General features: G+C 56.8%; 9 protein-coding genes across 10 annotated transcripts; 6 read left to right on the top strand and 3 right to left on the bottom strand.

Annotated features, from left to right (window-relative positions):
• Positions 1-1,263: 1,263 nt before the first annotated feature.
• On the top strand, positions 1,264-2,074 carry H310_08491 (hypothetical protein). The gene is made up of 3 exons (XM_008874225.1): positions 1,264-1,430; positions 1,474-1,727; positions 1,769-2,074. Exons 1-3 carry the CDS (start codon positions 1,289-1,291, stop codon positions 1,886-1,888), a joined length of 516 nt encoding a protein of 171 aa, XP_008872447.1. The 5' UTR covers positions 1,264-1,288; the 3' UTR covers positions 1,889-2,074.
• A 479-nt stretch (positions 2,075-2,553) lies between these two features.
• On the top strand, positions 2,554-3,442 carry H310_08490. Of its 2 annotated transcripts, XM_008874223.1 has the most exons (2): positions 2,554-2,920; positions 2,984-3,442. In XM_008874223.1, the coding sequence occupies exons 1-2, from the start codon at positions 2,577-2,579 to the stop codon at positions 3,324-3,326; spliced, it is 687 nt and encodes a 228-aa protein (XP_008872445.1). In that variant the 5' UTR covers positions 2,554-2,576; the 3' UTR covers positions 3,327-3,442. The 2 variants fall into 2 exon arrangements, with proteins under 2 accessions (XP_008872445.1, XP_008872446.1); XM_008874224.1 differs by having other exon boundaries at positions 2,554-3,442.
• A 1,389-nt stretch (positions 3,443-4,831) lies between these two features.
• On the top strand, positions 4,832-6,354 carry H310_08489 (hypothetical protein; the record flags this gene model as incomplete). Its single annotated transcript, XM_008874222.1, has 9 exons — positions 4,832-5,021; positions 5,083-5,185; positions 5,253-5,412; positions 5,469-5,541; positions 5,609-5,780; positions 5,836-5,893; positions 5,941-6,052; positions 6,141-6,213; positions 6,264-6,354. The coding sequence occupies 9 exons, from the start codon at positions 4,832-4,834 to the stop codon at positions 6,352-6,354; spliced, it is 1,032 nt and encodes a 343-aa protein (XP_008872444.1).
• Positions 6,355-6,512: 158 nt separating this feature from the next.
• H310_08488 (hypothetical protein) lies at positions 6,513-10,146 on the top strand. Its single transcript, XM_008874221.1, has 16 exons — positions 6,513-6,750; positions 6,831-6,945; positions 7,020-7,088; positions 7,147-7,333; positions 7,432-7,566; positions 7,628-7,797; positions 7,875-7,943; positions 8,013-8,271; positions 8,313-8,497; positions 8,551-8,620; positions 8,677-8,792; positions 8,855-9,041; positions 9,120-9,282; positions 9,341-9,463; positions 9,545-9,910; positions 9,960-10,146. The coding sequence occupies exons 1-16, from the start codon at positions 6,529-6,531 to the stop codon at positions 10,056-10,058; spliced, it is 2,535 nt and encodes an 844-aa protein (XP_008872443.1). The 5' UTR covers positions 6,513-6,528; the 3' UTR covers positions 10,059-10,146.
• Positions 10,147-10,536: 390 nt separating this feature from the next.
• H310_08487 (AGC protein kinase) lies at positions 10,537-12,930 on the bottom strand. Its single transcript, XM_008874220.1, has 9 exons — positions 12,816-12,930; positions 12,345-12,752; positions 12,229-12,282; positions 11,889-12,174; positions 11,572-11,837; positions 11,311-11,471; positions 11,131-11,267; positions 10,766-10,949; positions 10,537-10,718 (listed from the first exon to the last, which is right to left on the bottom strand). The coding sequence occupies exons 1-9, from the start codon at positions 12,885-12,887 to the stop codon at positions 10,580-10,582; spliced, it is 1,707 nt and encodes a 568-aa protein (XP_008872442.1). The 5' UTR covers positions 12,888-12,930; the 3' UTR covers positions 10,537-10,579.
• Positions 12,931-14,626: 1,696 nt separating this feature from the next.
• On the top strand, positions 14,627-17,742 carry H310_08486 (hypothetical protein). The gene is made up of 10 exons (XM_008874219.1): positions 14,627-15,156; positions 15,208-15,305; positions 15,356-15,566; positions 15,622-15,795; positions 15,857-16,478; positions 16,536-16,621; positions 16,697-16,785; positions 16,844-16,978; positions 17,038-17,210; positions 17,270-17,742. Exons 1-10 carry the CDS (start codon positions 14,653-14,655, stop codon positions 17,698-17,700), a joined length of 2,523 nt encoding a protein of 840 aa, XP_008872441.1. The 5' UTR covers positions 14,627-14,652; the 3' UTR covers positions 17,701-17,742.
• A 441-nt stretch (positions 17,743-18,183) lies between these two features.
• H310_08485 (hypothetical protein) lies at positions 18,184-19,895 on the top strand. Its single transcript, XM_008874218.1, has 6 exons — positions 18,184-18,434; positions 18,489-18,867; positions 18,912-19,190; positions 19,330-19,427; positions 19,530-19,673; positions 19,723-19,895. Exons 1-6 carry the CDS (start codon positions 18,294-18,296, stop codon positions 19,819-19,821), a joined length of 1,140 nt encoding a protein of 379 aa, XP_008872440.1. The 5' UTR covers positions 18,184-18,293; the 3' UTR covers positions 19,822-19,895.
• A 309-nt stretch (positions 19,896-20,204) lies between these two features.
• Positions 20,205-24,384, bottom strand: H310_08484 (hypothetical protein). The gene is made up of 15 exons (XM_008874217.1): positions 23,988-24,384; positions 23,820-23,942; positions 23,617-23,767; positions 23,226-23,352; positions 23,115-23,177; positions 22,913-23,065; positions 22,767-22,863; positions 22,336-22,716; positions 21,937-22,207; positions 21,736-21,895; positions 21,589-21,675; positions 21,211-21,386; positions 20,927-21,161; positions 20,603-20,867; positions 20,205-20,548 (listed from the first exon to the last, which is right to left on the bottom strand). Exons 1-15 carry the CDS (start codon positions 24,365-24,367, stop codon positions 20,341-20,343), a joined length of 2,877 nt encoding a protein of 958 aa, XP_008872439.1. The 5' UTR covers positions 24,368-24,384; the 3' UTR covers positions 20,205-20,340.
• A 300-nt stretch (positions 24,385-24,684) lies between these two features.
• Positions 24,685-25,691, bottom strand: H310_08483 (hypothetical protein; the record flags this gene model as incomplete). Its single annotated transcript, XM_008874216.1, has 1 exon — positions 24,685-25,691. One exon carries the CDS (start codon positions 25,689-25,691, stop codon positions 24,897-24,899), a length of 795 nt encoding a protein of 264 aa, XP_008872438.1. The 3' UTR covers positions 24,685-24,896.
• Positions 25,692-25,707: the final 16 nt, after the last annotated feature.

The raw sequence follows: 25,707 nt of genomic DNA, 5'->3' as shown, positions 1-25,707 counted from the left end.
GTTCCAGAATGAGCCAAAAATTGTTGAAAATTGGAATTTTCAGTTACCATTGTTTGAAGTTTACATGTTGCACCACCAGGTTGCTGCTACTCAATACACAATGGCAGAACAAAAACACGAACACAAGCATGGCAGGATTGGCTTTGGTCCCATCATTGCTTTGGTCGTTGTAGAGCCGGATTTGGCTCTTCTCACATGTGTGCGTACCGTTCGTTGAGGGATGCCATATGCTATGGCACCGGATGGAATGGTGTGTTGCTTCTTGATCACGTCGCTCACTGCTGCTGCAATCTCGTCGGGTGTGTACAGGGTCTTGGCGGCATTTTTCAAGGTTGACACACTTGTTGCCTCTGAATTCTAATGTATATTCTCACCATAAAAATTATGAGGGGTATATTTGTTGGAGTAACAAATTTTATCCAATTCACAAGTTTCTTGTGATTCTATTGGGTGATAGAGCTCGGCTGATCACTGAGAGTTCGGCCGATCACTGAGAGCCGACGTTATGTGACTTTATGAGCACGTTGTAGAAGTCACGAGGCATGAGGTGGGACAAAAGTAGTACTTGGAAGTCTGATACTTGTATATGAAAATACATGACCTTGTCTTCTTGGAGTATGTGAGTTATGGTAATACAATTGTCAAAACAAAACAATTTACACTATTTCGACTGACATCGAATAAAGGAACAAAACGCCAATTAACACATAGCTTAGCACAGGTATTAAAAGATACGCACAAAATTAAAAGGATGTGGTGGTACGAAGACATTCGACACTCTACCCCCTCCAGCTTATTTCACTTGATGTGTCTTCATGTCTCCATCGTGAGCCCGCAATTTGAAACGACAATCACATTGACTACGGTCATTAACCAAAATGCAAGAAAATATGAATACTATCCTGGCTTCAATAATGGCATAACAGCGACCATTCAATTCATTCCCCTTGAACTGTAAATGACCACTCGGGCTCATGCAGTATGCGGTCGAGAACTCCAACGACCGACGAGTATAACAATGGCCCGTGAAAGGGCCTTTTGCACCTGACGAGCGAACCTTGCATGCAGTTCACGTCGGCATAATCTGTTGTGTGGGGTTTAGGCGACGAAAAATCGTGTGGAATTGTCAAATTTCTCCATTTTGAGCGTTCGAGTCAATTAAAAACGGGATTTAGCCAATCAAAAAAATAGACAAAAATGCCCAACCAGACAAAGAGGTACAGTACAGGCTTTTCCGGATTTTAACCGGAATAGCACCAAATCGTCGTGTTCGACAAAACACTCCAGGATGGAACTCGTGTGGAGCGAAGGCGGCAAGCGGGTTCCGCTTGACGAAGCAGTGGCGCATCTCAAGTCTGCTCGCGCCTCAAGTGGAAAGTCTGTAAGGTCGTTGCTGCATGGAGCATCGATTCAGGCTGGCGAGAACTCAGGTATGCAGGAATCCCAGGCGTTCGTGTGATAATTTTGACTCAGAACAACGCGAGAATGCAAAGCGCACGAAGTACTTGGAAACCCGACGGCAGTACCTGCAACGTGTCCAGGAAGAAAAGGAATACAACAAGATGTTGGGCAAGCTCTCGAAACCGAAACGTGATAGCGAAATGCAAAAGGAGATGAAGTCAGTCACTCAGCACGTGTCCATCGGGATCAATATGATCGCGGCCATGGCGACCGCATTTTTCGTCGCGTACTACATCTCGCGCACCGTCACGGACAACGAAACAACGGTATGTTCCACGATGGATTCTACGGCTCACGCTGCGTGTAGAGGTTGTTGGCTGGTCTCGCAGGGGCAATCTCCATGATGATGGTCGAGATGGTGCTGTACATGGCGCGAGCTACGAAGCAAGAAGAGCTTGCCCGCATCATGCGCAAGAAGGACGCGTAGCAAAACTTGACAGGAACATGACAATGTGTTTGTACTCCCGCCGCAACCCCACGACCGTGCATCACAAGACGCCATGGACAGACTGATGGAATCGCGGTGCTAGTAGGCACAATGGTGCCTCTTGGACCGAAGACTTTCTATTTCTTGTCCATGTTCGTGCCTTTCATCGCTACCGTCCTGCATCATGCGCGAGAAGGCGTCCCGACCAGTTGAAAGATATCGTTATCGCCACGAACTCGACAGCAGCACACGCACAATTTAAAGAGCGTAGCGATCGCTACCATCTCTCCAATTATTTGCATTAGGGACCTTGCCTCGCGCACAGGCATGCGCTCGTCTGCAATCCACGATGGAGCTGCGGCAGGACGCCTCCAACGCACGTCCAAGTAAACTAAACTCGCTTGCATGACGTTGTGTCAACTTCCCAGGCATGACCTGCACCGTGGCGCGCATTAATCATTGCAGCAGGCACCATATACCCCCCTTCCCTCGTCGTCATGCTTGCCGCCGCGTTCGCGTTGGCCATTCCAGCACAAATGATCAACATTCCTCTGAATGCATGTACCGGCCAGCCAATCATGTTTTTGGTTTAGGCGAGCGACATACATTCGGATGGCCCCAATGAATGCATGTACGTGATGGTTGAGCTGGCACGTGCACTGTGACTTTGACGGTGCCCAGCGCAAACATGAACGTCGAGCACTTCTTGGCGCATCGGGACCACACGCCTCAGAGTTTCCATGACCGCCCCGAAGTGGACAACCGGCGGTGCAAACGAGCGCGACCTGAAACCTCGCTGTCGGTGTGGACCCAGGTGATCTTGTCGTCCGACATGATGGCTATGATCGCGTCGTATCAAAATGGAATTGCCCAAGACATGCTGCCCTTCCTCGTGTTTGATCCGAGGCGTCTTCGACGGCGTGGTGCGGACATGAAAGCTTTGCTGACCATGGACCACGTGCATGAGATGCTGACCTGTTGGCTCCAAGCTCACGACGTGAGCCGCCTCCGCCGCCTGTTTGACCGGCTGGGGTACATGCGCTTCTTGGTTGCGATGGACGCCGTGTACTACAGCAACATTTCCCTACTCGATAGATTGCATACGTTGTTCAACTTAGCGACGCTTCGTGGCAACTTTCTCGACGTTGCTGCTCATACCAATAATTTGGCCGTACTCCAGTTCCTTCACGAACGCGGCCACGTCGGATGCACCACAGCTGCCATGGATGCGGCGGCGAAGCACGGGAATCTTGAAATGGTCGAATACCTGCACAAACGTCGTGGCGAAGGCTGTACGAACCACGGGTTGGCGTTGGCGACGATCCACTGCCACACGGCGGTGGCGCGGTATCTACAAGACCACGGGCTCGCGAAATACAGCAAAAACTGGCTTGCGACGGCATTGATTCGAATGCGGTCGCGTGCGCCCGAAGAATGAAATGACTTCAACACCAAAGACACCTCGACGTTATACCAATAATGATCCGCAATACAAAGGAATTCGTCGTAAAATGAACGTGCAGGAAGGGCGGAGAACAAGGGATCCTAGTCCGCAGCACACCGCGTTTGCGTTGAGATTTGAGTGGTGGAGGTGAGCTGCGGGACGCGGTCGGGTATGCCACTGATTCCGTTCGTACAGCACACCACTCCGGCCAAACACAGAAGTTTCTCACCTGGAAAGTGCCGTCTATTTTTCTGACAGAACGTTCTTGGCACATTCTTACCTTGAACATCCCCCTCCGTTCTCGTACGACCCACGGGCAGTGGCACAAAGGATGTTGTAGTCAGGGTTTGCCACCACGTATGCTACGCACGAGCGAACGAGCTACACACGTGAACTGATCGTGTATGTGGACTGTAGGGAAAGTAGGAACACGGCGCTGAAGGACGTGGTCGAGGGAGGCATTTGTTGCTTCAAGTAGCGACAGTCTGGGGCTTCGTTTGGCGAATACAGGCGGGGGAAATGTGGTATGGCACCTCGGTGCACTTGCTCGTGGCCGTCCGAGGTAGTGCTTATGAACGGCACACGGCTAGCAAACGTTGGAGGGGGATGGTCAACTCGATGTTAACTTGGGCAAGAGTCGACTTTTGCCGCGCACTGGGTCCGCAAACCAATTCCCAACTGGTTCCCCCCGCCGACATTCCACATAGCTGGCAGCACCTTGGCCTTTCTTACGCGCCATGCTGACGAGGCAGAGCGATGCGACGAAATATCTAGCTACATGAAGCCCATGGCGGTGGACTTCGACGAGGCTGTCTCGAGAGCAACTTTTTGGCAGTTCTGTACTAGAACGAATTGGCAAGGGTCCCTGCGGGCTGGCGTGTCTTCGGCGCGATCGGGTTACTGTAACCTCCAAAGTCTCGATCCAAGCGTCTGCCTCTAAATCATACTGTCACCGCATCGAACAAGAAGTACACCAAGTGAGCCAAGACGTGTTCAATGGCCACGCACTGCCCAACGCAGCGGATGCCGAGAACCGAAGCGTTTCCACAAGACAAACCGCGACAACTGTCAATGCATGGCGGACGTCGCCATCCCTCCAACGACGGGAGCACCAAACGTCGCGTTGCTAGCTGCGAAGAGTCGTGGTGATTCGTCAAGTCTGCATTGTTCCCACGCGCTCCGTTCGCTCTCGGCTTGACCTTTTCATTGGTTTTGCCGACCTGAACTCGCCCAAACGAGCGATCCGCTTGGTCAGCCTTGGACGACGGCATCGATGTCTTGGACACACTCCCGTTCCTGCGCGATAACTTCACTCCGTGGCTAAGCTTCAGCAACGAGTCGTTTGCGCCAAGTCGTCTCTCAGAATTGGCGCCGCCTGGAACATGCTGGCCAAAAGCAGATGGCATGAAATCGAATCCAATGCATCGATTGGTTAAAATCGATGGAATTCTGCCAATCTAAATGCTCCTTGCCATTTTACTTGAGGACCGGCGGCGACCATGTCGTCTGGAACGATGCGGGAGCGCGTCGAGATCAGCCTCAACGAGCACCGCTTCCTCACGTACAAGCTCCTCGAATCGCTTTCCCACACGAGCGCCAATGTGAACCCTGCCATGCTACGTTCGACGAACGACTACTTTGATTTGGTTGTGGCCAAGGACAAGCAGCTCCTCAACACGGTCAAGCAGCGTACGTCCAGCCCATCTTGTTCTGCAGGCGCATCATGACATGACATCCCGTCCATGCCTAGTGAACCAGCATCAATCCGCACAGAAGGAACTGGACGCGCTCAAAGCACAGATTGCCGACAAAGAACAAAAGATCGTGCGATATGCCAAGGAGCTTCGATCCGGGTACGCCTCCACGAGATGGTGCTCTTCGTGAATCTTACGCACACGAAATCACTGTGCGATACACCAGGCAACAGTCCATCGCGAGCGCTTTGGCCAAGCATCGACGGACATTGGAGCAGTGCCACCAGGACTCCTCGTCGAAAGTCGTGTTGGATCCGTTAGAGGTCGTGGCATATGCACACAAGATCGCCGGTTCAACGAGCGCGCCGCCCAACTGGAAGCCAGAGGTCCGCTCCCTCACGACAACCATCCCGTTCGAATCATGCCGTATATCTTTTTGTAGTATCCCATGTTTGGCTTTGTCCCGCCGGCTCCAACGCCCGAAATGATGCGAGCTGGCGTCCTCAGCCGCGGCAGTACGTGCTGCATGGCGCTGTCTTACGCTCTGAACCAGCCGATATGCATTTCCATCCCACATCGTAGTTATCGAAGCGACAGTGACGAAAGAGTCGCAGTACGACTCGTTCAAGAAGGGCCAACAAGGCGGGTTGGCGAGCCCGTTGGTCGAACGCGGTATATCAGGAGCGATCGCTTACACCGGCTTGGGCGGCGCCACCGGAGATACGAACGCCATCCTACCAGGCTGGCGAGACGGGTGAGCCTCTTCGTTGTTGACACCCACGGTCGTCCTCACTCGACGTGATCGTTAGCGACGTCGAGCTGTCGGTAGAGGCTCTGGTCAAGTTGCGCGGCCCCACCGTGTTTGCCGTGAGTCGTCTATCCATGTCGGCCAAGGTGATTTGATGGGAATACAGGAATTCGACATTGCGCTGCCCGGTCATTTGCGACCGAACGACCCGATTCCCTCCGACATTTTGGACGCGCTTCGCGTCAAGCTGGACGCACAAAAGAAGCGCAAAGCTGAGAGTACGGCCACGTTGCATGCATTGATGCACGACGCCGTTGTTGATGTCTTCCATGGCCCCTGGCTGTCCTCACGATCGTTCTCTACCAGGGGAGGCCGACAGCCCCGACGCCAAAAAGGCCAAGGAAGTGGACAGCAGCTCGAGCTCGAGCGACAACGATGGGTACGACTCGCGCGTGCCGTGCTGAGGATGCGTGGATTCATTCAACGTAGTGGCTCTGACTCGTCCGACGAAGAGAGCGAAGCGGACAAAGTGCAAACGATTCAATGGTCCCTATCGGACGACGAAGACGACAGCGACTAGATGTGGCCTTCATCGCTGGCGCTGCTCTATCGACCGCCGTCTCACTCGACCGTCTCTCGACGACGCTGCCGCCGACAACGGTTCCCACCAACTCGCTCCAAACCCAACACGATAGAAACTACTTGCGGCGTCGAGTGTTTTATAAATACCATTCCATCCTCGAACACGTAACCAATGCGTTTGAAATTGGCAACCTCGGTCGGCATGCCTCGCGTCGTGTGGGCTAGCGCCATGGCCGTCGCGCTGGCCGCGCATCCTGCGACTTGTTCCAACTTGACGACGTGCAAGGACCTTGCTCCATCCACGTGTGCGCTGCTGGTCGCGGACATGGCGCCGTTCATCACGCAGTCGCTGTTGACGCTGTCGACCTCGACCAGCTCCAATGGAGCGCTCAGTGTAAGTAGTGTAGTTGCGGACGTGTGCTCAAGAGTGGGTTGTTGGCGGGAGATGGTCACGTTGTTGTGGCGGGTCCATAGATGGATTCGCTAGTCCAAGACGCCCAAGCGTACTCGCAGGCAGCGACGCAGACGCTGGTCGATCACGTCGACACGATTCGCGGCTACGACCAAAACTGGTTTCGAACGTCACTTCGTACGTGCCGACCCGCTCTGTGCAGGACAATTGTGGTGTACGTAGCACTCTAACGGGGCATGGGCGTTGGGTAGATTTGATGGCGACGTGGGGGTGTGCGTCGACGCTGACGGAGGCCGACAAGGAACGATGCGTCGCCCCGAGTACGAGATGATATGCCGACGTCTTGTCCCCGTCGCCTCATCGCCGACTCGTTTCCAGACGATCCGTATGCCGCCATGGACGCAACGGGGACATCGTGTGTCCGAGTGTCGGGTCCAGGCAACTGCTCGTCGCTCGGCCTTTGTGAGCGCAAGGCGACGTGCTACTGGCCCCCTCCCACCGACAACCGGGAGCCGTACTTTTCGGCCGCCGTCGTCGACGCCGCGACGGAATGGGTTCACACCGGGTACGTCTCGTCCCTGCCTGACGCGTCGCCCTCTCACAGTTCTTTCGTACCTGGTCGCTGTTTCGCGCTTTGTTTTGGCATAACACGTACCTCGTTAGGTACATGGAGTCGCTTGTTCCGTACGTGATCCCGGGGGTGTTTATGTCGATGGTGGTGCTGGTTGCGACGACGGGCTTCATCACGTGTCGGTGTGGCCTTGGTCGATGCTATGGCTCCAAGCCGTTCAAGCACGGGTGCGTTGGATGTGCCCTTTCGTCGGCATGGTGTCGTCATTCAATCGTTGGCGCGCGCTAGGTACTCCAAGTGCGGCAAACTCGTGCCGGCCCTCGTGTTTGTGTTTTTTTCACTCGTCGTTGCTGTTCTCACGGCAATCGCGTGGACGCAGCACAAAACCATGTCGGACGGCGTCGTCGGCGCGTTCCAAGCCTTGGACATGACGTTTGCCAACTTGAACATCCTCTCGAGTACGGAGCTAGCACCGCCGTCACTCTTCCCAACGTCCCCTACAACTCTCGACGGCTAACGGGGCCCCGCTACGTAGCCAACACGTTAGCCCCTCTTCGAGCTGTCCAGCAGGAACTCAATTCCACCATCGATCGCATACGCCAAGGTACCCCCGAGATCCCCCTTTCCCGCCGGTCGGTGTCCATGGGCTCGTTGTGATGATGCTGTTGCACAGACGTATCCGACACGGAATGGGTCCACGAGGACTTTTCGGCGCTCCAGCGAGTCACATCGACGCTCACGACCACCATGAAGACAACCATGGGGCCATATCCCATCGGGTGCACCCCTGGCACGAGCGCTGTGTGCATTGCATGCCCGCCGTCCATGTGCGCCGACTTTCCCGCAGCGTTGACGCAGTGGATCGCGAGCCTCGACACCGTCCACGAAGCTGTCGATCGGTCGACGAAGACCATGCAAAACAGCGTCGCTAGGTAAGCCAGCCTCCACGATGCCAGCCTCAGCCCCGTGGCAGCGCCCAAGCGTCCCTCGGTGGCGCCATGAATGCCGCGTCCGCGCTCTTGACGATGGTGCAGACCCGTGCAACAGCGAGTCAGACCAGCCTTCAGTCGGCGTGGGACATCTTCAAGCGCATAGCGGAATATCGTGTCGAAGTGATCTTGGCGCTTTTCGTCTTGGGCTTGGTCGGGGCGCTCCTTGGTTCGTATCGCATGTCCGGTGTATCGGGGTGGTAGACGCGGTCGTTTTTGTAGGGTGCATTGCGCTCTGCGCGGGTTATTACTCCAACTCGGCGCGGCTCATCAAGCTGATGCATCTGAGCTGGTATGCTGCATGCAATCATTGCCTTTGACGTGCTGACGACCGCCGACACCTTCAAGGGGCCTCAGCGCGCTCGTGAGCTTTGTCGGATTTCTCGTGTCCGCGACCATGCTCGTTCTTGCGATCCTCGGCAACGACGCTTGCCACTACGTGGTTGAAGTGCAGCACGACGTCGGTACGGGCGTAGTCGTTGGCATGGCAAACACAGCCGGTCATGACTTTCTGCGTCGGTCGTAGAGTCGCTGTGGCCCGGCCAGCTCGCCAAAACCCTCGACAGCTGCTACGCGGGGGAAAGCCCCCTCGACGCGCTCGACCTTGCGTCGTCGCTGGCGTTTTCATGCTCACTGCCGTCGGATTTGACGGCTGCTACAACGGGGCCATCGACGTTGGTGGCCCTCGATCCACTCGTCGACCAAATGAGCAGGTAAGCCTCCCTCCACCTGCTGCCATGCATGGAGCTTTGGTGCGGTCGAGGGCGCTTCCTTTTTCGTTCCTGCTCTAGCTTTACCCTGTCGACATTCGGCGTGTCTGCCGCGATTGCCGACCAGTACATTGCGCAAGCGGCTGCGACGACCCCCGGCCTCACGAGAGCCAACATCCAAACGCCGTGGGTCCTCTACAGCATGCCGGACGCTGGTCAAGCCTGCGCAGTCAGCCCCACCACGGTATCTCGATTGCTCGAGCTAGACAAAGGTGGTTGCGTCACCATGGATGACGGTCTAGGCGGCTACGTGCTTTATGGCGAGCTATTGCAACCCCACGACGACATGCTTAGTAGACTTTACACGCGCGCACGACTACAAAGTTGCCGTGGATCAAATCGAACTCGAGCTGCAGCAAGTTCAGGTAAAGAGCGATTTCCCGTCGTGGTATTGTGCTAGCAAAACGTATTCCATGGCTCTGAGCAACGCATGTCGTTGGCGGCAGGGCGACTTTGCGGGCGCGGCACCCGTCGTGCATTCGCCGTCCTGGCCAGGATCTCTGCCGCCCATTCGTGACATGGCGTTGCAATACACTGCCGCGTTAGTCGCGCTCGGCAACGGCCCGCTCCGCGCGCTCCAAAACGGCGCGGTCGGCAACATGCTGCTTCACGTCGACCAGGTCAAGTGCTCGATGCAATGCTCGTGGCTCGCCAAGAGCACAAACCTACTCTACACGAGCGTGTGCTCGAACCTCGTCGGGTCGACGCTAACCGTGTCGCTGTGCATCTTCCTCATGTGCTTCAGCCTCCTGCCCATGATTGTCATGGCGATCGTGTTGGAGAAGCGCCTGCGCGGAAAGACCAAAGTCAAGGTTGGATGATGGATTCGTGAAAGCATGAACTGATGCATGACCCATCCAGGGCGCAAGACAGCGACCCCCCGTTGCAACGGACGTCGAAGCGTCGACTGCCAAGAAAGCGAACCGAGTCCCGGCCACATCCCCTGCGCTTCAAGTGTAGCTAGCTGCCCCCCGCCGCCCCTCCCGGTCGCACAGGACAGCTTGAATACAAGTTGCATATATACATTCCCCGGTTGGGACATGCACAATGACGGGCAGCTCCATCGACGTGCGGTGGTGGAATAATCCAAGGCTGCCAGAGGTGTCCATCTACCACCGGAAGCTCTGCATGCCGCGTAAAGTGGCAAGGGGATGCTGCCCATATCAATGACTTCCGTTGATACAGGCAGCATCGTGCCAGACCTGCAGAAGTCGCTTGGCATGGTTCGGAGCACCACTTGTGGGGTCGTGCTTTTTGGCGACGTCGAGTGTTCGAGCGCACTACGTCGGCTCTTGCGCACTCTGCATCTCATTTCGAACCATGCGCACCGGGGCCAAGTCATCCGTTCCTCCACCTTCCCACGAGGTCTGACCAGTCGAGTGGCGTATCGGTGGCGGATGGATCCGTCCTGTGGTGTTGGCGACCCCATCGATATCGTTTGACTTCTCGGTTTCTTTGTTAGCTTTGGTTGTTGGTACATTCTAAAACTGGCTCGGGGGCATCATGCGGTGGCCCTTTCGAGCCGACGGGTTGGCTTGCTCCATAAACGATTCTTCCTCCGAGTACGTGAACCCTTGAAACAGCCCTTCCGTGTCTCGATACATGTGCCGGCGCCCGACACTACGCATGCAATCGATGACGCTTCGACTCGCCATGCATCGGCGTACCTGGTGCCCATCATGCCCCCGCCGCGCGTGTCAGGGCTAAAGATCGGCATGTCCGTGAACTCTTTGTCAAACTGGGACGTGTCCAGCGCGTCGTTGAAGGACGGACGCCACGGCGGCGGCACTTGGCCAAGCGCCAGTTGCTCCCACTGAATCTCGTTGAAAAACGGGTGCGACTTGATCTCGCCTGCACACCGCGTCGAGTTGCGTCAATGGCGTCGACAGTAGCATTCCACCACGCATCAAACAAATTGAATCATTCGGCCATCCTCCACCGCTCGATTTGCCACGCACACGGCATCCCAAAAAACCCCAGACAACGAGTCGTCGACCCCAACATGCCATGCACCACCGTGAAATAAACGTACCTGCATCCGTGGGACCAGTCCCAAGGCGTTTGGTTGGGTCCCGCTCGAGCAATTTGCTCAAGAGGTCCACAGCTGCCGGGCTAAGGTACTTGGGAAATGTGAGCTCGCCTTGGCGAATTTTCTCAAACAGCTTGTCCCTACAACCCGATGACACTCGACACTGGATGGAAACCATCGTACCGGTCCCGGCAGTAAAACGGCGGCAGCCCAGTCAGCATTTCGTACAACAATGCGCCGAGGGACCACCAGTCGACGGCGCGGCCATGCCCCGATCGATTGAGAATCTCGGGGGCCAAGTATTCGGGTGTCCCGCAAAATGAATTCGCGCCGGAAAAGTCGTCCTGCCACCCTCCACAGTCAGTCGATTGTTCAATCCAAAAAGAACACAGCCTCGCGGCACGGTCGGGAAGAGCACCATGTACGCGTGCGTCTGGCACCCACCTGGATGCCTTCCTTTGACAGCCCAAAGTCCGTCAAGCGAATGTGGCCATTTTCGTCCAACAGCACGTTCTCCGGCTTCAAGTCACGGTAAATGATGTCCAAGTTGTGTACGTATTCGATGGCGAGGGTGATTTCGGCCGCGTAAAACCGGGCGCGGGGCTCTTTGAAGCGCTGGACTTTGCCCAGATGAAAAAAGAGTTCGCCACCGGCGCAGTAGTCGAGCACAAAGTAGAGCTTGTCCACGGTTTGGAAAGCGTAGTTCAGGCCTGCGCATCGATCGCCCTTATGAATCGACGACAAGTCCAAGAACGTCATACCCACGATAAACGGATGGCGCACGTAGCCCAGCACGTGGCGCTCGGTCCGAGTATGCTCCACTTGGTTGCGTTTGATAATGTTCTCCTTGCGCAGCACCTTCATCGCGTACACGATACCGCTGTCTTTCTTGCGCACCAAAATAACTTTGCCAAACGAGCCCTTCCCAATCACACGGACCAAATGAAAGTCGTCCAATGTGACCTTGCCATCGGCGGCGGACGGCGCCGCCGCCCCTGAAGTCGCGACGGGCGTCATCGGGGGACCGTTCGCGTCATAGTGAAAGATCTATCAAGTCACCCAAACATGAGGTATACCTCGGCGAGCGATATCGATGGATACATCGTCGTCCTTCGCGCCGGAAGCTTCGTCGTCGGCGGAAAACATAAAGTCCATCTAGAGAATCCAATTTAGCGGGCAATCGCGCAGTCTACGTCAGCATGGAATCGTGTCCGTACGTCCATTTCCCCGATGTTGGCTTGGCTGGCTGGAATCGGGAGATTGAGTGATGACGAGTGATGCATGGCTTGTGGGAAAAAGTGCTGCGACAACATGAGCCCTGCCGGGATCGTGTTGGCTTCGGCCGAGATGAAGTCGACGAAACTGCGCGACTGCATGAGCGAGTTCACGTAGGGGTAACTCAGCAGTTGCGCCAACCACCGCGACAACTCGTCGCGGCATCGTTCGATGACCTGCATGTTAGACACGTTTGCGGTAGCCACAAGTGGGCACGGCGGGAGGTTCAAGTGACGAAACTCCGACGCAATGCTCAAACTCAGCTGCTCAAACATCTCGAGGCGTCGGTACACTGTCCATGACGACGTCGTCGCGACATTCTGCTGCTGAGCCACAGTCAACACGAACACCTATACAACGCCATGGTGAGCTTTTCGCGCACGGAGATCACCGTAGAGGATGGAATGCCCTACAAAGATGTCTGGGAAGCGGTTGTGCGGGTCCTGGAGTATGCCATAGCCATTAATGAGCACCGTCACGGACATGGCGGCGGTATCGGCGGTGTTCGCTGGGTGGCTAAGAGCAAAGAGGGCACTGACCGGATAATGGGTGTCTGAAAAACCTCTCTTATTTTATCCAAACCTGTGACAACGAATGATGTCGTGACTCAACGGTATGGGAATTTGAATACGCATTGGGCATTTCCAAGGAAAGATCCTAGTTGTGGCGGAAAACCGGAAAGGAAATAGGAACTATCCAACTGGAAATACATGCATTCCCGTGTTCTCTCATCAAAAACATGCATTCTAGTAGGAAATTTGCCTTTCGTCGATGACCCAGCAGCTTGATCGTACGTCTCGGAGATAAAGCTGTCCCTCGTGAGCGTGCTGGAGCGAGGTGGCGGGTGACCCACGTGTACGACGCAAACGTGGATCGCCGGACGGGTCCTCATGCACAAAGTTGGCAGTGTCCCATGCACAAGGCCGGCGGCCAAGCCCGGCTACGGTGGCCACCTCGCCATGAGATCGTCCTGCCTCACGCGAGACAAGGCGCATGCAAGTATAATCGCCAAGTTGGAGATTGTGGTCAGCACAAATGCATCGCACAACGAATTCAACGGAGCTTTCTTCTGCAAGGAAGTGAATGTTGAGGGGATTTCGACGATGTGCCTCGTGTTGTGGCAATCGCTTGATCGTCGACTTGTAGAATTCGATGCAGCGCCACTCGTAAAGTTCCGTTGAGATTTCGACGTGACGCCGTGGGTGCACAACGGCAAACATCCAAGGGAGTGACGGCAACATCGACACCTTTCCAGTTCGATCCCACGTTCTCGCACGGAGCGTACGGGTTAGCGTGCTCGCGAGCCATAACGTCGGGCACGCCACTTTGATCGCTGGGTTTGTCCTGTGCGGGCTGTACAAGACGTCACGTGCTCTGTTTAGCGGTCGAAACGCGAAGCAAGGACGGTGCCAGCCACATCGACAGCCCCGCCATTCGCCCTCACGATGCTTGACTGCATTTGGGGTGTTGGATGCATACTGTATCCTCCTTCGGCGGGTTGCGATCGCATACAACAGCTGCACACAAGGCATCCAAAACGTTGTCGGAGCGCGTGGTGTCGATCCCGTCAAGGAATTTGTTCGACGTGTTGAGGGTTTGTTGTGCCATGAGATTTCAACCTGTGCCTCACCAACTCCAAAGCCCCAACTCCATGCGACTGGTTTGTCGCATGTCTTTCAAATACTTTGGCGACCCTTCTGGCATTGGCACGAACGGCGTTGTGACCACTGCGATGCCATCGTCAGGATGGCTGTACGAATTTGAACCGTGGGGAATTCATGCGGGGGCAGGACCCATTGGCCCTCGATCGCCCACTACATAGTAGCGATAGTTCATATCGAGCAACGGGCATCGCATCATGCCACTGGCATCTCCTTTTGACTCCAGGGATTACATGGGGCATATCATGGACTGTTGGGGACGTTCTCGGCGCTGTTGTGTGCTGCCGTCTGATGCAAGATGCGATCGCTTTCTGTGGGCTGTGAAGCGCACGCTGTTCGAACGGTGGTGGCGGTGTTGCATCGTCCTCCGCTGGAATTGGCGATCTTGGTCCGGGGTTTCGGGGTTGGGGTGGTTTAGCTTGTCAACGCGTTGACGAATCAAATGGCGCTGATCCAAAATAGCGTCATGTGATTGGCAGAGAGAATTCACGCTAAAAATAGAGGCCACTGACCCAATCAATGGCTGACCGGCCCAAAATAACCCGTGCGAGAAGCCCAACGTGGCCGCACTGTTCGATTGCCTAGGTTCATGCAACGGTGGCTCCTCCCATGCGTAGCGGTGGCACTGGCCGCCGACCCAGCGTGGCCTCCTGCTGACCGATGCTCCGTCCCGGGCTTTGCCGCGTTGTCGGCGCAATGCTCGGCTCTCACGGCCTCGGTCCCACCGATCGTCGTAACCAAGCGCGACGTCGGTGGTTTCGATAACGTCAACATGTCTGCGCTCGATACCCTTGATGAAGCACGGGCGGTGCTCAAAGGCACGAGCGCAGTCAATGCGATGAAAGGCATGCGGTCCGAATCCACTGAGTACTACAACTCGTCGCTGGCCAACATGATGATCACGTTCTGCTACTTGACATCGACGGCCGAAGACCTCGATCGGTGTGTGCCGCTCAATAGCCCACATGCCCAGCGCAACAAAGGCAATTTCTCCAACACGTGCATGGTCATTCCTGGCGATGGGTCGTGCGCGTCCAAGAACATGTGCGAGCGCCTTCCCAACTGCCTCTGGCCAACAGCCGACCCCACCAAGGTATCCTCTTGCAATGGCGTGGCCTGCTTGATCCCACAGCTCTGGCGATAGCCCCGCTTGCCTCGCTTTACTAAAGACCAAATTGATGCTGCCAACCGATGGGTAACAGAGAGTTACGCCCAGTCTCTGGCCCCGTACGCTGGCCCAGGGTACGTCCGCCGCAATGTCGGCCGTTGTTCACGCGCCTTGTGTGTTGTAGGATCGCGTTTGCAGTGCTCACGTTCCTCGGTTTCCTGCTCTTCTTCATCATGCGGTGCTTTTGCAATCGATGTGGCGGCCGCGATCCCGTTGAGCGTGGGTACACGTGGTGTGGGGTCATGACTCCGGGCGTCGCGTTTTTTATCTTTTCCGTCGTGATCTTCATTTGCTCAGCGGCGGCATACGTTCAAAACAACACCGTCACTGCTCGCGTACGCATGCTTCCCACGGCGCCGATCGTCCTGACCTGGCTGGACGACTCTTTAGATGCACGATCTCTTGGACGTGCTGACCGAAGTCATCACCAACCTCAACATGAACTCGAAGAACTTGCTCACGCCGTTGCGTGCGATTCAAGACTTGCAGGGCATCACGACGGCCCAAGTCCAGTCTGTACTTGCCGACACGTCGTGGGTTGGCACTGGAGCGCGCCAGTTGCAGGTACGTCGGTCGTCCACGTCGATGTCGCTCGGCACCCACCACACGCAACGTCGTCTTGCAGGCGATCGGGGAAAACTTTGACGCGACGTACACATCGGGCTTCCCCACGACGTGCATTCAAAACGGCGACTTGTGCTTAACGTGCCCGGGCGTCATTTGCGGCGGCACGTCCGTCGCCCCCAAGACAACGTTGACTGCGTGGCGCGATATCGCCGATCAGCTCGAATCGACGTTCCGCATGACGCGGGAGACTGTGTACACCGGCGCGACGACGGTGTTCTCGGCGGCGGACGACGCAGAAGACGCGCTGACGATTGTCGCGACGGCAACGTCCGACTCGGGGGCCACCGTGGCGTCGGTGCAGGCTACGTTTGACAACATTTCGTACACGCGATCGGGGCTCGTCCTGAGCATTTTCATTTTGGGGCTGTTTGTCGCGTTTCTCGGCATGGCCGGGTTCCTCAAGGGCATTTGCAAGGACAAGACCAAGTGGGTCCACTTGCTCCACGTGTCGTGGGGCCTCGGCGTCATCCTGTGCATCATCTCGTTTGTCGTTGCGTCGTGCTTGATTGCTGTGTCGGCCGTGTGGTTTGACGGGTGCCAGTACCTGGACATGGTCATGAACGACATGACGCCGTACTTTTCCGCCGAGACGAGCCGCGTCGTCGGCGCGTGCATCAAGGGTAGGTCGCTCTCCGTCCACTTGTCGTCGTCACCTCGACCGACTGTGTGCACTGTAGGCACGAGCACGTTGGCAGCGCTAGGAATGGCCTCCATGCACGCGAAATCGTGCGAAATTACCGAACGCTACCGCGTCGCGAAGCAGGTATGAACGATTGTGTGGCCCGGACGCGGCGCCGCCAACCATGAGTGGTCACCGTGTGTTGATGCGAGTCGATAGCTTGGAATGATGGCACGGTTTACGTCGCTGAGCGCGCTCGGCATGGACATCATGTCGTACAACGAGACCCAGTTTGGATGGGACCCAGTGTACGCCGTTAGGACCACACACTCCATGGTTGGCGCTCACGACGGCCGCGCGATGTAGAAAGCACTACGACATTGTCAACGCGGCGGCGACTGCGATCGGGTCCGACATGACGGCGATGGCCAACTACGCCGTCTTGGATCGTCCGTGGACGTTGTTTAACGAGGCACCGTCCGCCGCGTGCACTTCCGATGCGTACGTGTCGATCGCAATCAAGCGAGGCAGTGCACTTGGTGATGCTCTGCTTGATGCAGGGACCCGGCGCTGTGCTACATGAAGGTCCGATGCACGGGCGGTGTCTCCACGCCTTGCTACACCCTATTCCAAGACGCTCTCGTGTACACCCGTGCGCGCAACTCGATCCAAGACAAGCTCATGCGCATGCGCCAGGACTTCCTTGGCGGTGTGAGCTATCCCAACTCTGTGGGTACGAAAATGCTCTCCATGTTTCGCTGTCTGCCAGCATGACGCGGACGACTTTTGCAGGCTGGAAGGGCGGCGACAAGTCGGTGCTTGAACTCTCCCGCGCCTACGCCCAACGCCTGGAAAAGTTTGTGACGACGACGCTGACCCCGATGGCGGATTTGAACGTGTGGACCCAAGTGAACGCGCTGCAGTGCACAGGCGCGCCTGGATGCGGCTGGATCAACGAGGAGTACGCGATCGTTCATACCATCCTGTGCCAGGACTTGCTCGGCGCGTGCCTCAACATTGCGCTGTCTGTCTTTATGAACGCGCTCTTCCTTCTCCCCATGGCCGTGTGTGGCATTGTCCTGCAAAAGCGCCTGCGCGCCATCCGCGGCGGCACGTACGGCGCGATGGAACCCCCCGCGGGGGGCGCGACCGAGCTCACGGGACGACAGAAGCTCGAAAAGAAGCTCGAAGCGCTGACGAAAGGTCAAACGACGACGCTTTGATTATTCATCACACAATACTAACTTTGCATGTGCCTTCACACAATTTGTTCGACCCGCCGCCGCCCCGCTCGCACACGCCACGGATTCACACGTCTGCGTCGTTATATGACGGGGGACCCATGCGCTCCTGCGCGCCCCCGTTTGTTGTACCCCCTCTGCCTTGGAGTTGCGTGCGTCGTGGACGATGGCGTAGCTTTGGGGCTTGCTAAAGGTTGAGGCGACCACCCAGTTCTCGCGCGACAGTGAACAGTCCGCGGCCGCCAGAGTAGCGCTGTTCCAACTAAACGAGGGTATGGTCCAGCAAGGAAAACCAGCCCCCAAGCCTCGACACTGCCTGCCGACTGGATTTGAACCACGAGGGGGAGGAAGGTGGAGTAGAGACATTTGAGCGATGTGATATTCGGCGTTCCATGATACGTTGTTAGAGGCTCGCGATCGACCAAAGGTTGTTTCCGCATCTTAAAACGGCGCGACGATGCTGGCCCAATGACATCCTGGTGAAACGATGGCAGGGTCGGTGGAGCTATAAATACGGCGCCGCTTCGCACACGATTCAGTCGTTGCTAAGCGTCCAAGTCGACACCCCTCCCACCATGTCGGCCCGAAAGTCCTCCACGTCTGCCAAGCCCGCGACAACGTCGGCGACGGCCGCCACCGCCGCGATTTCCCGCGTCAAGCTGCAAGAAGCCACCGCATCCAACGTTTCGTCGCCCAAAGGCATTGCGACGAAAAAGGTACAGCGGATCGAGCTCCAGAGCTCGCGACGACGACCCATGGTATTGTTGTAGACCAACGACGGTGAAATTCAAATGGCGCGGCGCCGACTGAGCGTTGTGAGCGACAATAAGCTCGTGGAAGGGCTGGCAGCGGTGTCGACGTCTGCCGACGCAGACGGCGTTCAGGACGGGACGAGTACGATCGGGTGCTACGCCGGCGTGAGCAAGAAAGGGTATGCTCCGTACAACCCGCGCAAGAAGAACCAAGACAGCATGATCATGCAAATGCACGCGCCGTCCAAATCGCTGCTCTTGGGGGTATTCGATGGCCACGGGGAGGCCGGCGACGGCGTGTCGCAGTACTTTCGCGCGCACTTTCCGACCGAACTGTTCAACCATGCGCAGTTTGCGCCGACAGGGGACGTGGCCAAAGACACGGCGGGCATTCAGGGTACGACAGCCCGTTGTGGGTGCCGTGATCTGACGTGGACGTAGCGGCGATCTCGTTTGCCCTGAACGCCGTCGAGAAGCGAGTGATCCGCGATGCCAGCATCGACACAGAGTTTAGCGGAAGCACGGGCGTCGTCGTCGTCATTCGCGACCGCCTCCTCATTGTCGGCAATGTCGGCGACTCGCGCATCACACGAGGCTTCATGCAAGCCGGAATCCTGACGGCGACTAGCATTTCTCAAGATCACAAACCCGACCTCCCCACCGAGAAGGCGCGCATCTTGGCCGCCGGGGGACGTGTGTTTGCTGTCGAGTACGACGATGGTACGTGGCCCAGCTTCATGCTCGAGAGTCGTTGGATCAGTGCGGGGGGGGCGGGGCGTTGGAAGCACCTACCCGTGTCGTCCAACTGACGATGGGTTTTTCGAGTCTGCGTGCCGTGGGAAGCTAAAAACGACGGTAGGGATCGACGGTCCGCCGCGCGTGTGGCTCGGCCACATGGACGTCCCTGGGCTCGCGATGAGTCGCAGCCTCGGCGACGCCGTCGCGCACACTGCAGGGGTTTGTACTTTACGCAATGTCTGAATCGCATTCAAACGGACGGCTGCGAATGCGCGTGATGGTGGATGGCTACGAATTGTGACTGTCGTTTTTTTTGTGCAGGTGAGCTCGGAGCCAGAATTCTTTGTCCGTACGCTCGACACGACAGACCGGTGCCTCGTCATTGCGACGGACGGGCTGTGGGAGTTCATGAGCGACGACGAAGTGATCAAGATGATTGCGCCCCACACCGACCCCAAACAAGCGGTGCGACCCCCGGCGGTCGTGGCGGGGCATGAACCGGCGGCTCTTGTAGGTCGATGTGCTCATCCTCGAGGCGAACCGACGCTGGATGAAAGAAGAGCAAGTGATCGACGACACCACCGTCATTGTGGCGTTTGTCGACATCAAATAACAGAGCAAGGTCGCGGTCGATGGGCCCACCGTGATGGCGAAAATATATTCGTGCTGCTGCACACTCTTCCGGGACCAAGCGACTTGCCAGGAAAACGCCGTTGGTGTTGGCTGTGCCGCACTTCCGCATGCCATGCGGGTACATGGGCATCGTGTCCATGAACGTCGACGGTTTCCAGCAAAACCATCACCGCCATCCGTCGTCACTGCGGGCAAAGCGATACCACCTGCTGCATTCTCGTCGAGAGGCGAAGGTTTATGGTAGTTTTCACGACAGGATGGACTGAGCAGCATTGGACAGACGCATGCGCGCGCAGGAAAACGACAGCGGCCGGTCTTTTTAAACTGGCGTGTGGATAGTCCCATCATCGAATCCAACGAACAAGGAGAGGGAGTGGGGGGGGGTGGCCGCATAGATTAGAGTTCATGGGACGAGGTGGACGTGCCGTCAACGGACGGGGTGTTCCGAGAAGAGACGGTCCACGATTCTTTCGCGGTGTCAAAAGGGCACGTGTCCTTGCTACTCCAAGTGGCGATGCGGGTCGGGGGAGTGACGGAAGAGCAGTCTGGCCACGATCAAGAGCAGCGGGATGAACACCATCTTGACGTTCACGATGCCAAAGATCGAGATGCTGTTGCCAATTTCTTTCCAGCTGCCTTCGTCCTTGACCAAGAAGAAAAAGTGCAGCGCCAGCACGTCCGAGAGCAGCACCACCAGGAGAAACAATCTATGCGTTGTTCGTGACGCGTCAGACAGTTGAGCATTATGACGAGCGACGTACTGATTCGGACGGCGGCCCTGGATCGTCAGCAGCGCGTGAAACGCGCACGTCACAAGCACCATGGGCAGCAAAATCTTGAGCACCAACAGCGCTCCCATCACAAACGGGTCAAACACCGTGACGAACCGAAACGTGGACGAGATCTCAAAGCTGCTCATGGACGCAATGTTGCCCGTGGCAAAGAAGCTCAGTTTGAAAAACACCAAGTACGACAGCGCGAGGCGGACGTCATGGCGCGTGACGACAGGCCGAACGGCATCGATTCCTACCATTCCACCGTACATGGATTGAATTCGAGCACCGTCGGGGTTTGGCCGTGAGTACCTCCGAGCCCACACCGACGTGGCGACGATGATAGACTGCTTGACGTGCCGCGCGTTGTCTCGACGCGGACCCACAGCCACAACGACACACAAAACGACACGTAAAACAGCACTTCGTACGAGATCGAGAGCAACAAATACAGCGGGGCAACGCACGCCATGATCTGCACGAGGCGAGCCTGTAGCGGCTGCGGTGGAAGGCAAAACAGCGATAGAATCGGTCCGAACCCGGCCACCTAGGCATGTCGACGATGAAATAGGTGCATGAGCGCGGAATCGCCGTGCCCAATTGAGGTAAATCCAAGGCGCAAGCTGGCTATCTTTCGACGACAGCGCGTGCATCGTGCCGAGGAGGGACCCCATGGCGAGCGCAAGAAAGAGCAGAGTGCTGCCGTGGATGGGCGATGATGGCGCTGCTGACCACCACATCACGGCTCCGCCGATCAGCCCCACGCACCCGCCTAAGGAAGCACACGCGATAAGAGGGAACTCGTCGGGGTGACCGACATCGGATTCGCAGCAAACTATACATGCAACCAACATGCAGTGACATCCAATGTCGCTATCCCGCCGTGGTTGCAATGACAAGACAAAGCAAGGAAGCACACTCTCACGACACTAGTGCAACAACCCCTGTCGAGCACAGCAGCACATTCGACAAACCTGCCACGACCAGCCCGAGCGCATCCCCATAGTTCAATGGCGCCAGTGGAAACAGCGCCAGGACCATGCACGCCACCAGCCATGCGCCTACGTGTATGACTGTTTGGCCTCCCCATGTCGAACATGGCTACGTCGTTAACGACGTACGAGCGATAGACTTGTCATAGTGCCTGCTCCAGTTCGAATACACGCCCAGAACGACGCAGAGGGCGGAAAAGATGCTCCGCGTCGAGTACCCCCACACAATGAGCTCGACGCTGACACCGACGAGCGCGACAACTCGCCACCCGATGCCAGTTTGGGCCACCTAAACGAATTCACCACGTTGACAGTCGAGTGCGATCGTACCAGAAATCGGCGTTCTCTGTACAGATATCGCCAAAAGACAAGGGGAAACCACAGGTACAGGTAGTACATGGGCGTTGCTTGGCGATTGTACAGAAACATGGCAGCACTGCCGACGGACACCGTTGTGGCGGAGCTCATGTCCCATGTCCCGTCAGAGTGCCGGACGAGCGACGCCGCCGAAAACGGCCATTTTGCCACCGCCACATACAGCACAACAATCCAGCCGACATAGCCCAACGTAATGATCGCCATGAGGACGAACCAGTCGTACCTACAACGTCACAAGAGGCATGACGTCCACACGATTCCAGGCATGCCAACAGCACGCCGTAGCTCGGGACATCGCTCGCCCCACGAGCGTGCTGGAGGCGCGAAGTCCATACAACCAACAATACGCACCGCTGAAAGTGCCGCAACCCCGCGAGGGCGTCGCCGATGATGCGCTGGCTCAGCGCTTCAATGTCGGCGTACGCTTTGGCACCAAACGCGCGCTCGATCGTGGCGAACTGACCAAGACACTGGTCGAGCCGTGGGAATCGTCGGAAAAAGATCGACCACGTCGCACGCTGCTTTTGCGCCTGGCGGGTGGACGCATGGACAAACAGCGACTTGGCATTGAACACGACTGCGCGCGCGCGGTACAGGCCTTGCTCCAAGTACGAAAACGGCAATACGCCAACCGAATTCCTCGGATACGGCAGGCCCAGCAACGCGGCGGCCAACGGGGCAATGTCGGCCTGGAGCACATCTTTTCGCACAAACTTTGTCAGGTTCCAGAGGCTAGAGCATCGAAACCTCGATAAAACGAGTCTCGGGTAAAGTTCGCGAACCGGACAGCGTCTGCTTCCTGCGCCGCGTGAGCTTTGAGTTGTTCGTACACTTGATCGTGAGAGTGGGTTGGCACGTCCATGGCAAACCCGTCCACGTCTGGACAAAACGCTGTAGCAACTGCTCCATCCTGGCGAAACACACGCACCGTTCGTGGCTTCTTTGGGGGCCTGCACGCCGGCGCCCCACACGATAAGCGGCGTCCGAGTGTTGGCTGGGGCGCCATCGCCATGGGAGCCTTGCTGACTCATCCCGTGATCAGCGCTAAAGATATACGCAGTCTTGTTGTCGCGGAAGAAGGCTACGATTATGGTCGGTCCTCCCGTAGCGCACATGTCAGACGAGCGTACCTTGGAGCATGCCATGGATCCCTTCGACCAGGCGGTCCACGAGCGCCACGTTCGACACGTACTCTATCAAATGCGCGGCTTTTGGCCTGCTCCCCATCAAAATGAACAAACCTCGCGAGTGGGGGCGGTGCGCATGGCCGTTGGAGTCGATCCCAAGAAAGTGCAGGAAGAACACGACTTGGTTCGAGTGCAACTGGTCAAAGAGCGTGCGATTCCGCGCTGCTTGGTCCAAGAGCACCTGCACAATCGCGATGTGTGAGCTGTTCGATCGTACGAAAAATGATCGCCATGCAGCACAGGTTCATCACACCACGTCCACGTCAGGATACATGAGAGCTAGTCGTAGACAACTCAAAAGCAGTAGAAGCGATTGCTGTATCAGGCAGCTTTCCATCGTCGCCAGCCGCACAAATAGCCCAACTCAATCTGCCACGTCGTGCCGTCGTGACGACGATGCACAAGGCAGTGGTGGCCTTCATCCAGGAGAAGCGGTCCAACGGACCTGCACTTTGTGGTACACCCACGTGTCCAAGGCGGTGGCGTCTTTGGCGAAGTCTTCGTCTGCGCTCGAATAATGTTTTTCATGAACGTGCTCGACGTTCTTGGCAAACATGGGCACGATGTCTGGGCTGCCGTACAGCCATGCGTGCGAGCTGCATGGATGAGGATGAGCAATGCATCCGTGTTCACATGCACGGATTGCACCTTTGGTTGAAGATCGAGTCGAAATCGACGGGGTTCTCCTGCCACCCACGTGTGACCGCGCTAACATCTTCGTACATTCCGGCAAACATGGCCACGTGTCCAGGTCGCGACTCAGTGGGCACACTACAAGATGCTGCATCCAGATTGATCGCTAGAACTGGAACTTACCCCGTGTGGGAGACGCCCCAACTGCCGACGTGTTTGATGATGTGTCGAAGGAATGGGGCGCGGGTCGGCTCGTCATCTTGAAACGGGCTGTGGATCAAGGACGTCAAGTTGGCTTCTCGGAGCCGCGAGTGCGCAAAGACGGCGTAGCTATCGGTTGCTTCGAAGAACGTGTCTGCGCGGCAGCCGTCAGCAATGAAGATGACCAAGCGTTGTGCTGGAGGGGGGTACGACTCGTGCATGACGTCGACTGTCGGGATGCTGTGCACGACGGGAGACTTGAAGTAAATGTCAAAGATGCTGAGCACGTAGATAGCGTGGAAGAGCGTGCCCAGGATCAGCAATCCTGTCGGCCATTGCGCAGTTCGCGACGTCGTCGGCATACTCGACGTGGCGCGAGATCGTGAGCTACCCGAGGACGTTATCCGGTATATGTATCCGGAATTTGCTTGAGCACAATTTTCGAATTTTCTTGAAACTTTGGCTGAATTTTTTTGAATACGACACCAGCAATTCCTCGACGATCGACAGCGCGGAAGAACAGCTTCGCCGCCAAACGGCACTTCCGACCGAGGAAGCACGGGGGCGATACGCCTAGGCAAGGTCACGTTCACCCTCTTGTGGGCGGGAATAGCTGAAACAGGCGTAACCCTGAACGTACGTTTGGCGTCCCATCCCGCTTGATGGATGGGTGCAACGTCAACACCCACAGCTGAACCTCGCAGATGTCTTGACGGCCCCACCAGCGGCGACGTATTCCACGGTGCAGCATGCATCCAAGGTGCCACGACAATGGGGCAAAAAGCCCCGTCGTGTCGGCAATGTGGGCTTTGGCTTGGCACCAGTTGATCTGTCCAAGTTGATCCCAACTTTAAATATACACGTGTCAAGACTACATGCCCGCACAACTAACTAAGACATGAACACCATGTCGTCTTCACGGGCACGGCGCACGGCCTCCATGCGCATGCGGTGGTCTTCCGCCTTGACAGCCAAGAAGTAGTGCCACCGCTCGCGCCCGTCGAGGCGCCAGTACCACCAGTAAAACGCCGCGAAACAAACGACGACGATTGCCGACAGCGTGATTCCAAACGCGACCGCGGTCGCGCTGCCCTTGTACAAGTAGACCATCCCAAACCCAATCCCCGGGATCACGATAAACACAGCGAGGAGGAATAACAGTGCCACTAGCGGCCACCGCGCGCTGTAGTACCCAATGCGCTCGGCCCAGTGCAGGATCGGGTACCGCGTCGCCGGGATCGGGTAAAAGAGAAAGATCCCAAAGATGTTGAACCAAAAGTGCACGAGCGCGACTTCGACGGCGTCGTACTTGCCTGTCACCCACGACGCCAGGAGCGCGGTCATGGTTGTGCCAACGTTGGCGCCGATGATAAGTGGATACGCTTGATCGAGCGCGATCAGGTCCAGGCCGGCGAGCGGCGTCAGCGTCGACGTAACGACGGTCGACGAGTGCACACAAAAGGTAATGGCGGTCCCGATAAAGATGTTGAGGTACCCGCTGTAGTTGAGCGCGCGGCGAATGTACTTTTGCGCCGACCCACGGACGAGCTTGGTCAGCATGTGGACGAGGGAGAGCAGGGCGAAGACGAGCAGCGCAAACGCAATGCCGAGGCAGATGCCACCGATCGCCGAGTCGCTGAGCGAGTGCGACGCGCTTGCGCTTTTGAACACGCCGCTGTCGACCATGTTGACCTAACCCGGC

Source organism: Aphanomyces invadans (assembly GCF_000520115.1).
Source record: "Aphanomyces invadans strain NJM9701 unplaced genomic scaffold supercont1.17, whole genome shotgun sequence".
In the NCBI taxonomy this organism is placed as follows: domain Eukaryota; phylum Oomycota; class Saprolegniomycetes; order Saprolegniales; family Verrucalvaceae; genus Aphanomyces; species Aphanomyces invadans.
The sequence above is the reverse complement of the archived record's forward strand: the minus strand, read 5'-3'. Positions and strand labels throughout refer to the sequence as shown.

Bases quoted from the DNA above. Each gene is read 5' to 3' on its own strand.
- H310_08491 (XM_008874225.1), top strand. From the start codon at position 1,289: ATGGAACTCGTGTGGAGCGAAGGCGGCAAGCGGGTTCCGCTTGACGAA. The intron at 1,431-1,473 runs GTATGCAGGAAT...ATTTTGACTCAG, and splicing joins TCAGGCTGGCGAGAACTCAG to AACAACGCGAGAATGCAAAG. The intron at 1,728-1,768 runs GTATGTTCCACG...CGCTGCGTGTAG, and splicing joins TCACGGACAACGAAACAACG to AGGTTGTTGGCTGGTCTCGC.
- H310_08490 (XM_008874224.1), top strand. From the start codon at position 2,577: ATGAACGTCGAGCACTTCTTGGCGCATCGGGACCACACGCCTCAGAGT.
- H310_08488 (XM_008874221.1), top strand. From the start codon at position 6,529: ATGCGTTTGAAATTGGCAACCTCGGTCGGCATGCCTCGCGTCGTGTGG. The intron at 8,498-8,550 runs GTTCGTATCGCA...TCGTTTTTGTAG, and splicing joins CTTGGTCGGGGCGCTCCTTG to GGTGCATTGCGCTCTGCGCG. The intron at 9,283-9,340 runs GTATCTCGATTG...ATGACGGTCTAG, and splicing joins GCGCAGTCAGCCCCACCACG to GCGGCTACGTGCTTTATGGC.
- H310_08487 (XM_008874220.1), bottom strand. From the start codon at position 12,887: ATGTCCGTGACGGTGCTCATTAATGGCTATGGCATACTCCAGGACCCG. The intron at 12,753-12,815 runs GTAGGGCATTCC...GGCGTTGTATAG, and splicing joins ACCGCTTCCCAGACATCTTT to GTGTTCGTGTTGACTGTGGC. The intron at 10,719-10,765 runs GTACGCCGATGC...TTGCATGCGTAG, and splicing joins GGGGGCATGATGGGCACCAG to TGTCGGGCGCCGGCACATGT.
- H310_08486 (XM_008874219.1), top strand. From the start codon at position 14,653: ATGCAACGGTGGCTCCTCCCATGCGTAGCGGTGGCACTGGCCGCCGAC. The intron at 15,157-15,207 runs GTATCCTCTTGC...CTCTGGCGATAG, and splicing joins CAACAGCCGACCCCACCAAG to CCCCGCTTGCCTCGCTTTAC. The intron at 16,979-17,037 runs GTACGTGTCGAT...TGCTTGATGCAG, and splicing joins GCCGCGTGCACTTCCGATGC to GGACCCGGCGCTGTGCTACA.
- H310_08485 (XM_008874218.1), top strand. From the start codon at position 18,294: ATGTCGGCCCGAAAGTCCTCCACGTCTGCCAAGCCCGCGACAACGTCG. The intron at 18,435-18,488 runs GTACAGCGGATC...GTATTGTTGTAG, and splicing joins AAGGCATTGCGACGAAAAAG to ACCAACGACGGTGAAATTCA. The intron at 19,191-19,329 runs GTACGTGGCCCA...AAACGACGGTAG, and splicing joins TGCTGTCGAGTACGACGATG to GGATCGACGGTCCGCCGCGC.
- H310_08484 (XM_008874217.1), bottom strand. From the start codon at position 24,367: ATGCCGACGACGTCGCGAACTGCGCAATGGCCGACAGGATTGCTGATC. The intron at 23,353-23,616 runs GTCCGTTGGACC...GCGATTGTGCAG, and splicing joins GGGTGTACCACAAAGTGCAG to GTGCTCTTGGACCAAGCAGC. The intron at 20,868-20,926 runs GTACTCACGGCC...GTGGAATGGTAG, and splicing joins ACGTCGGTGTGGGCTCGGAG to GAATCGATGCCGTTCGGCCT.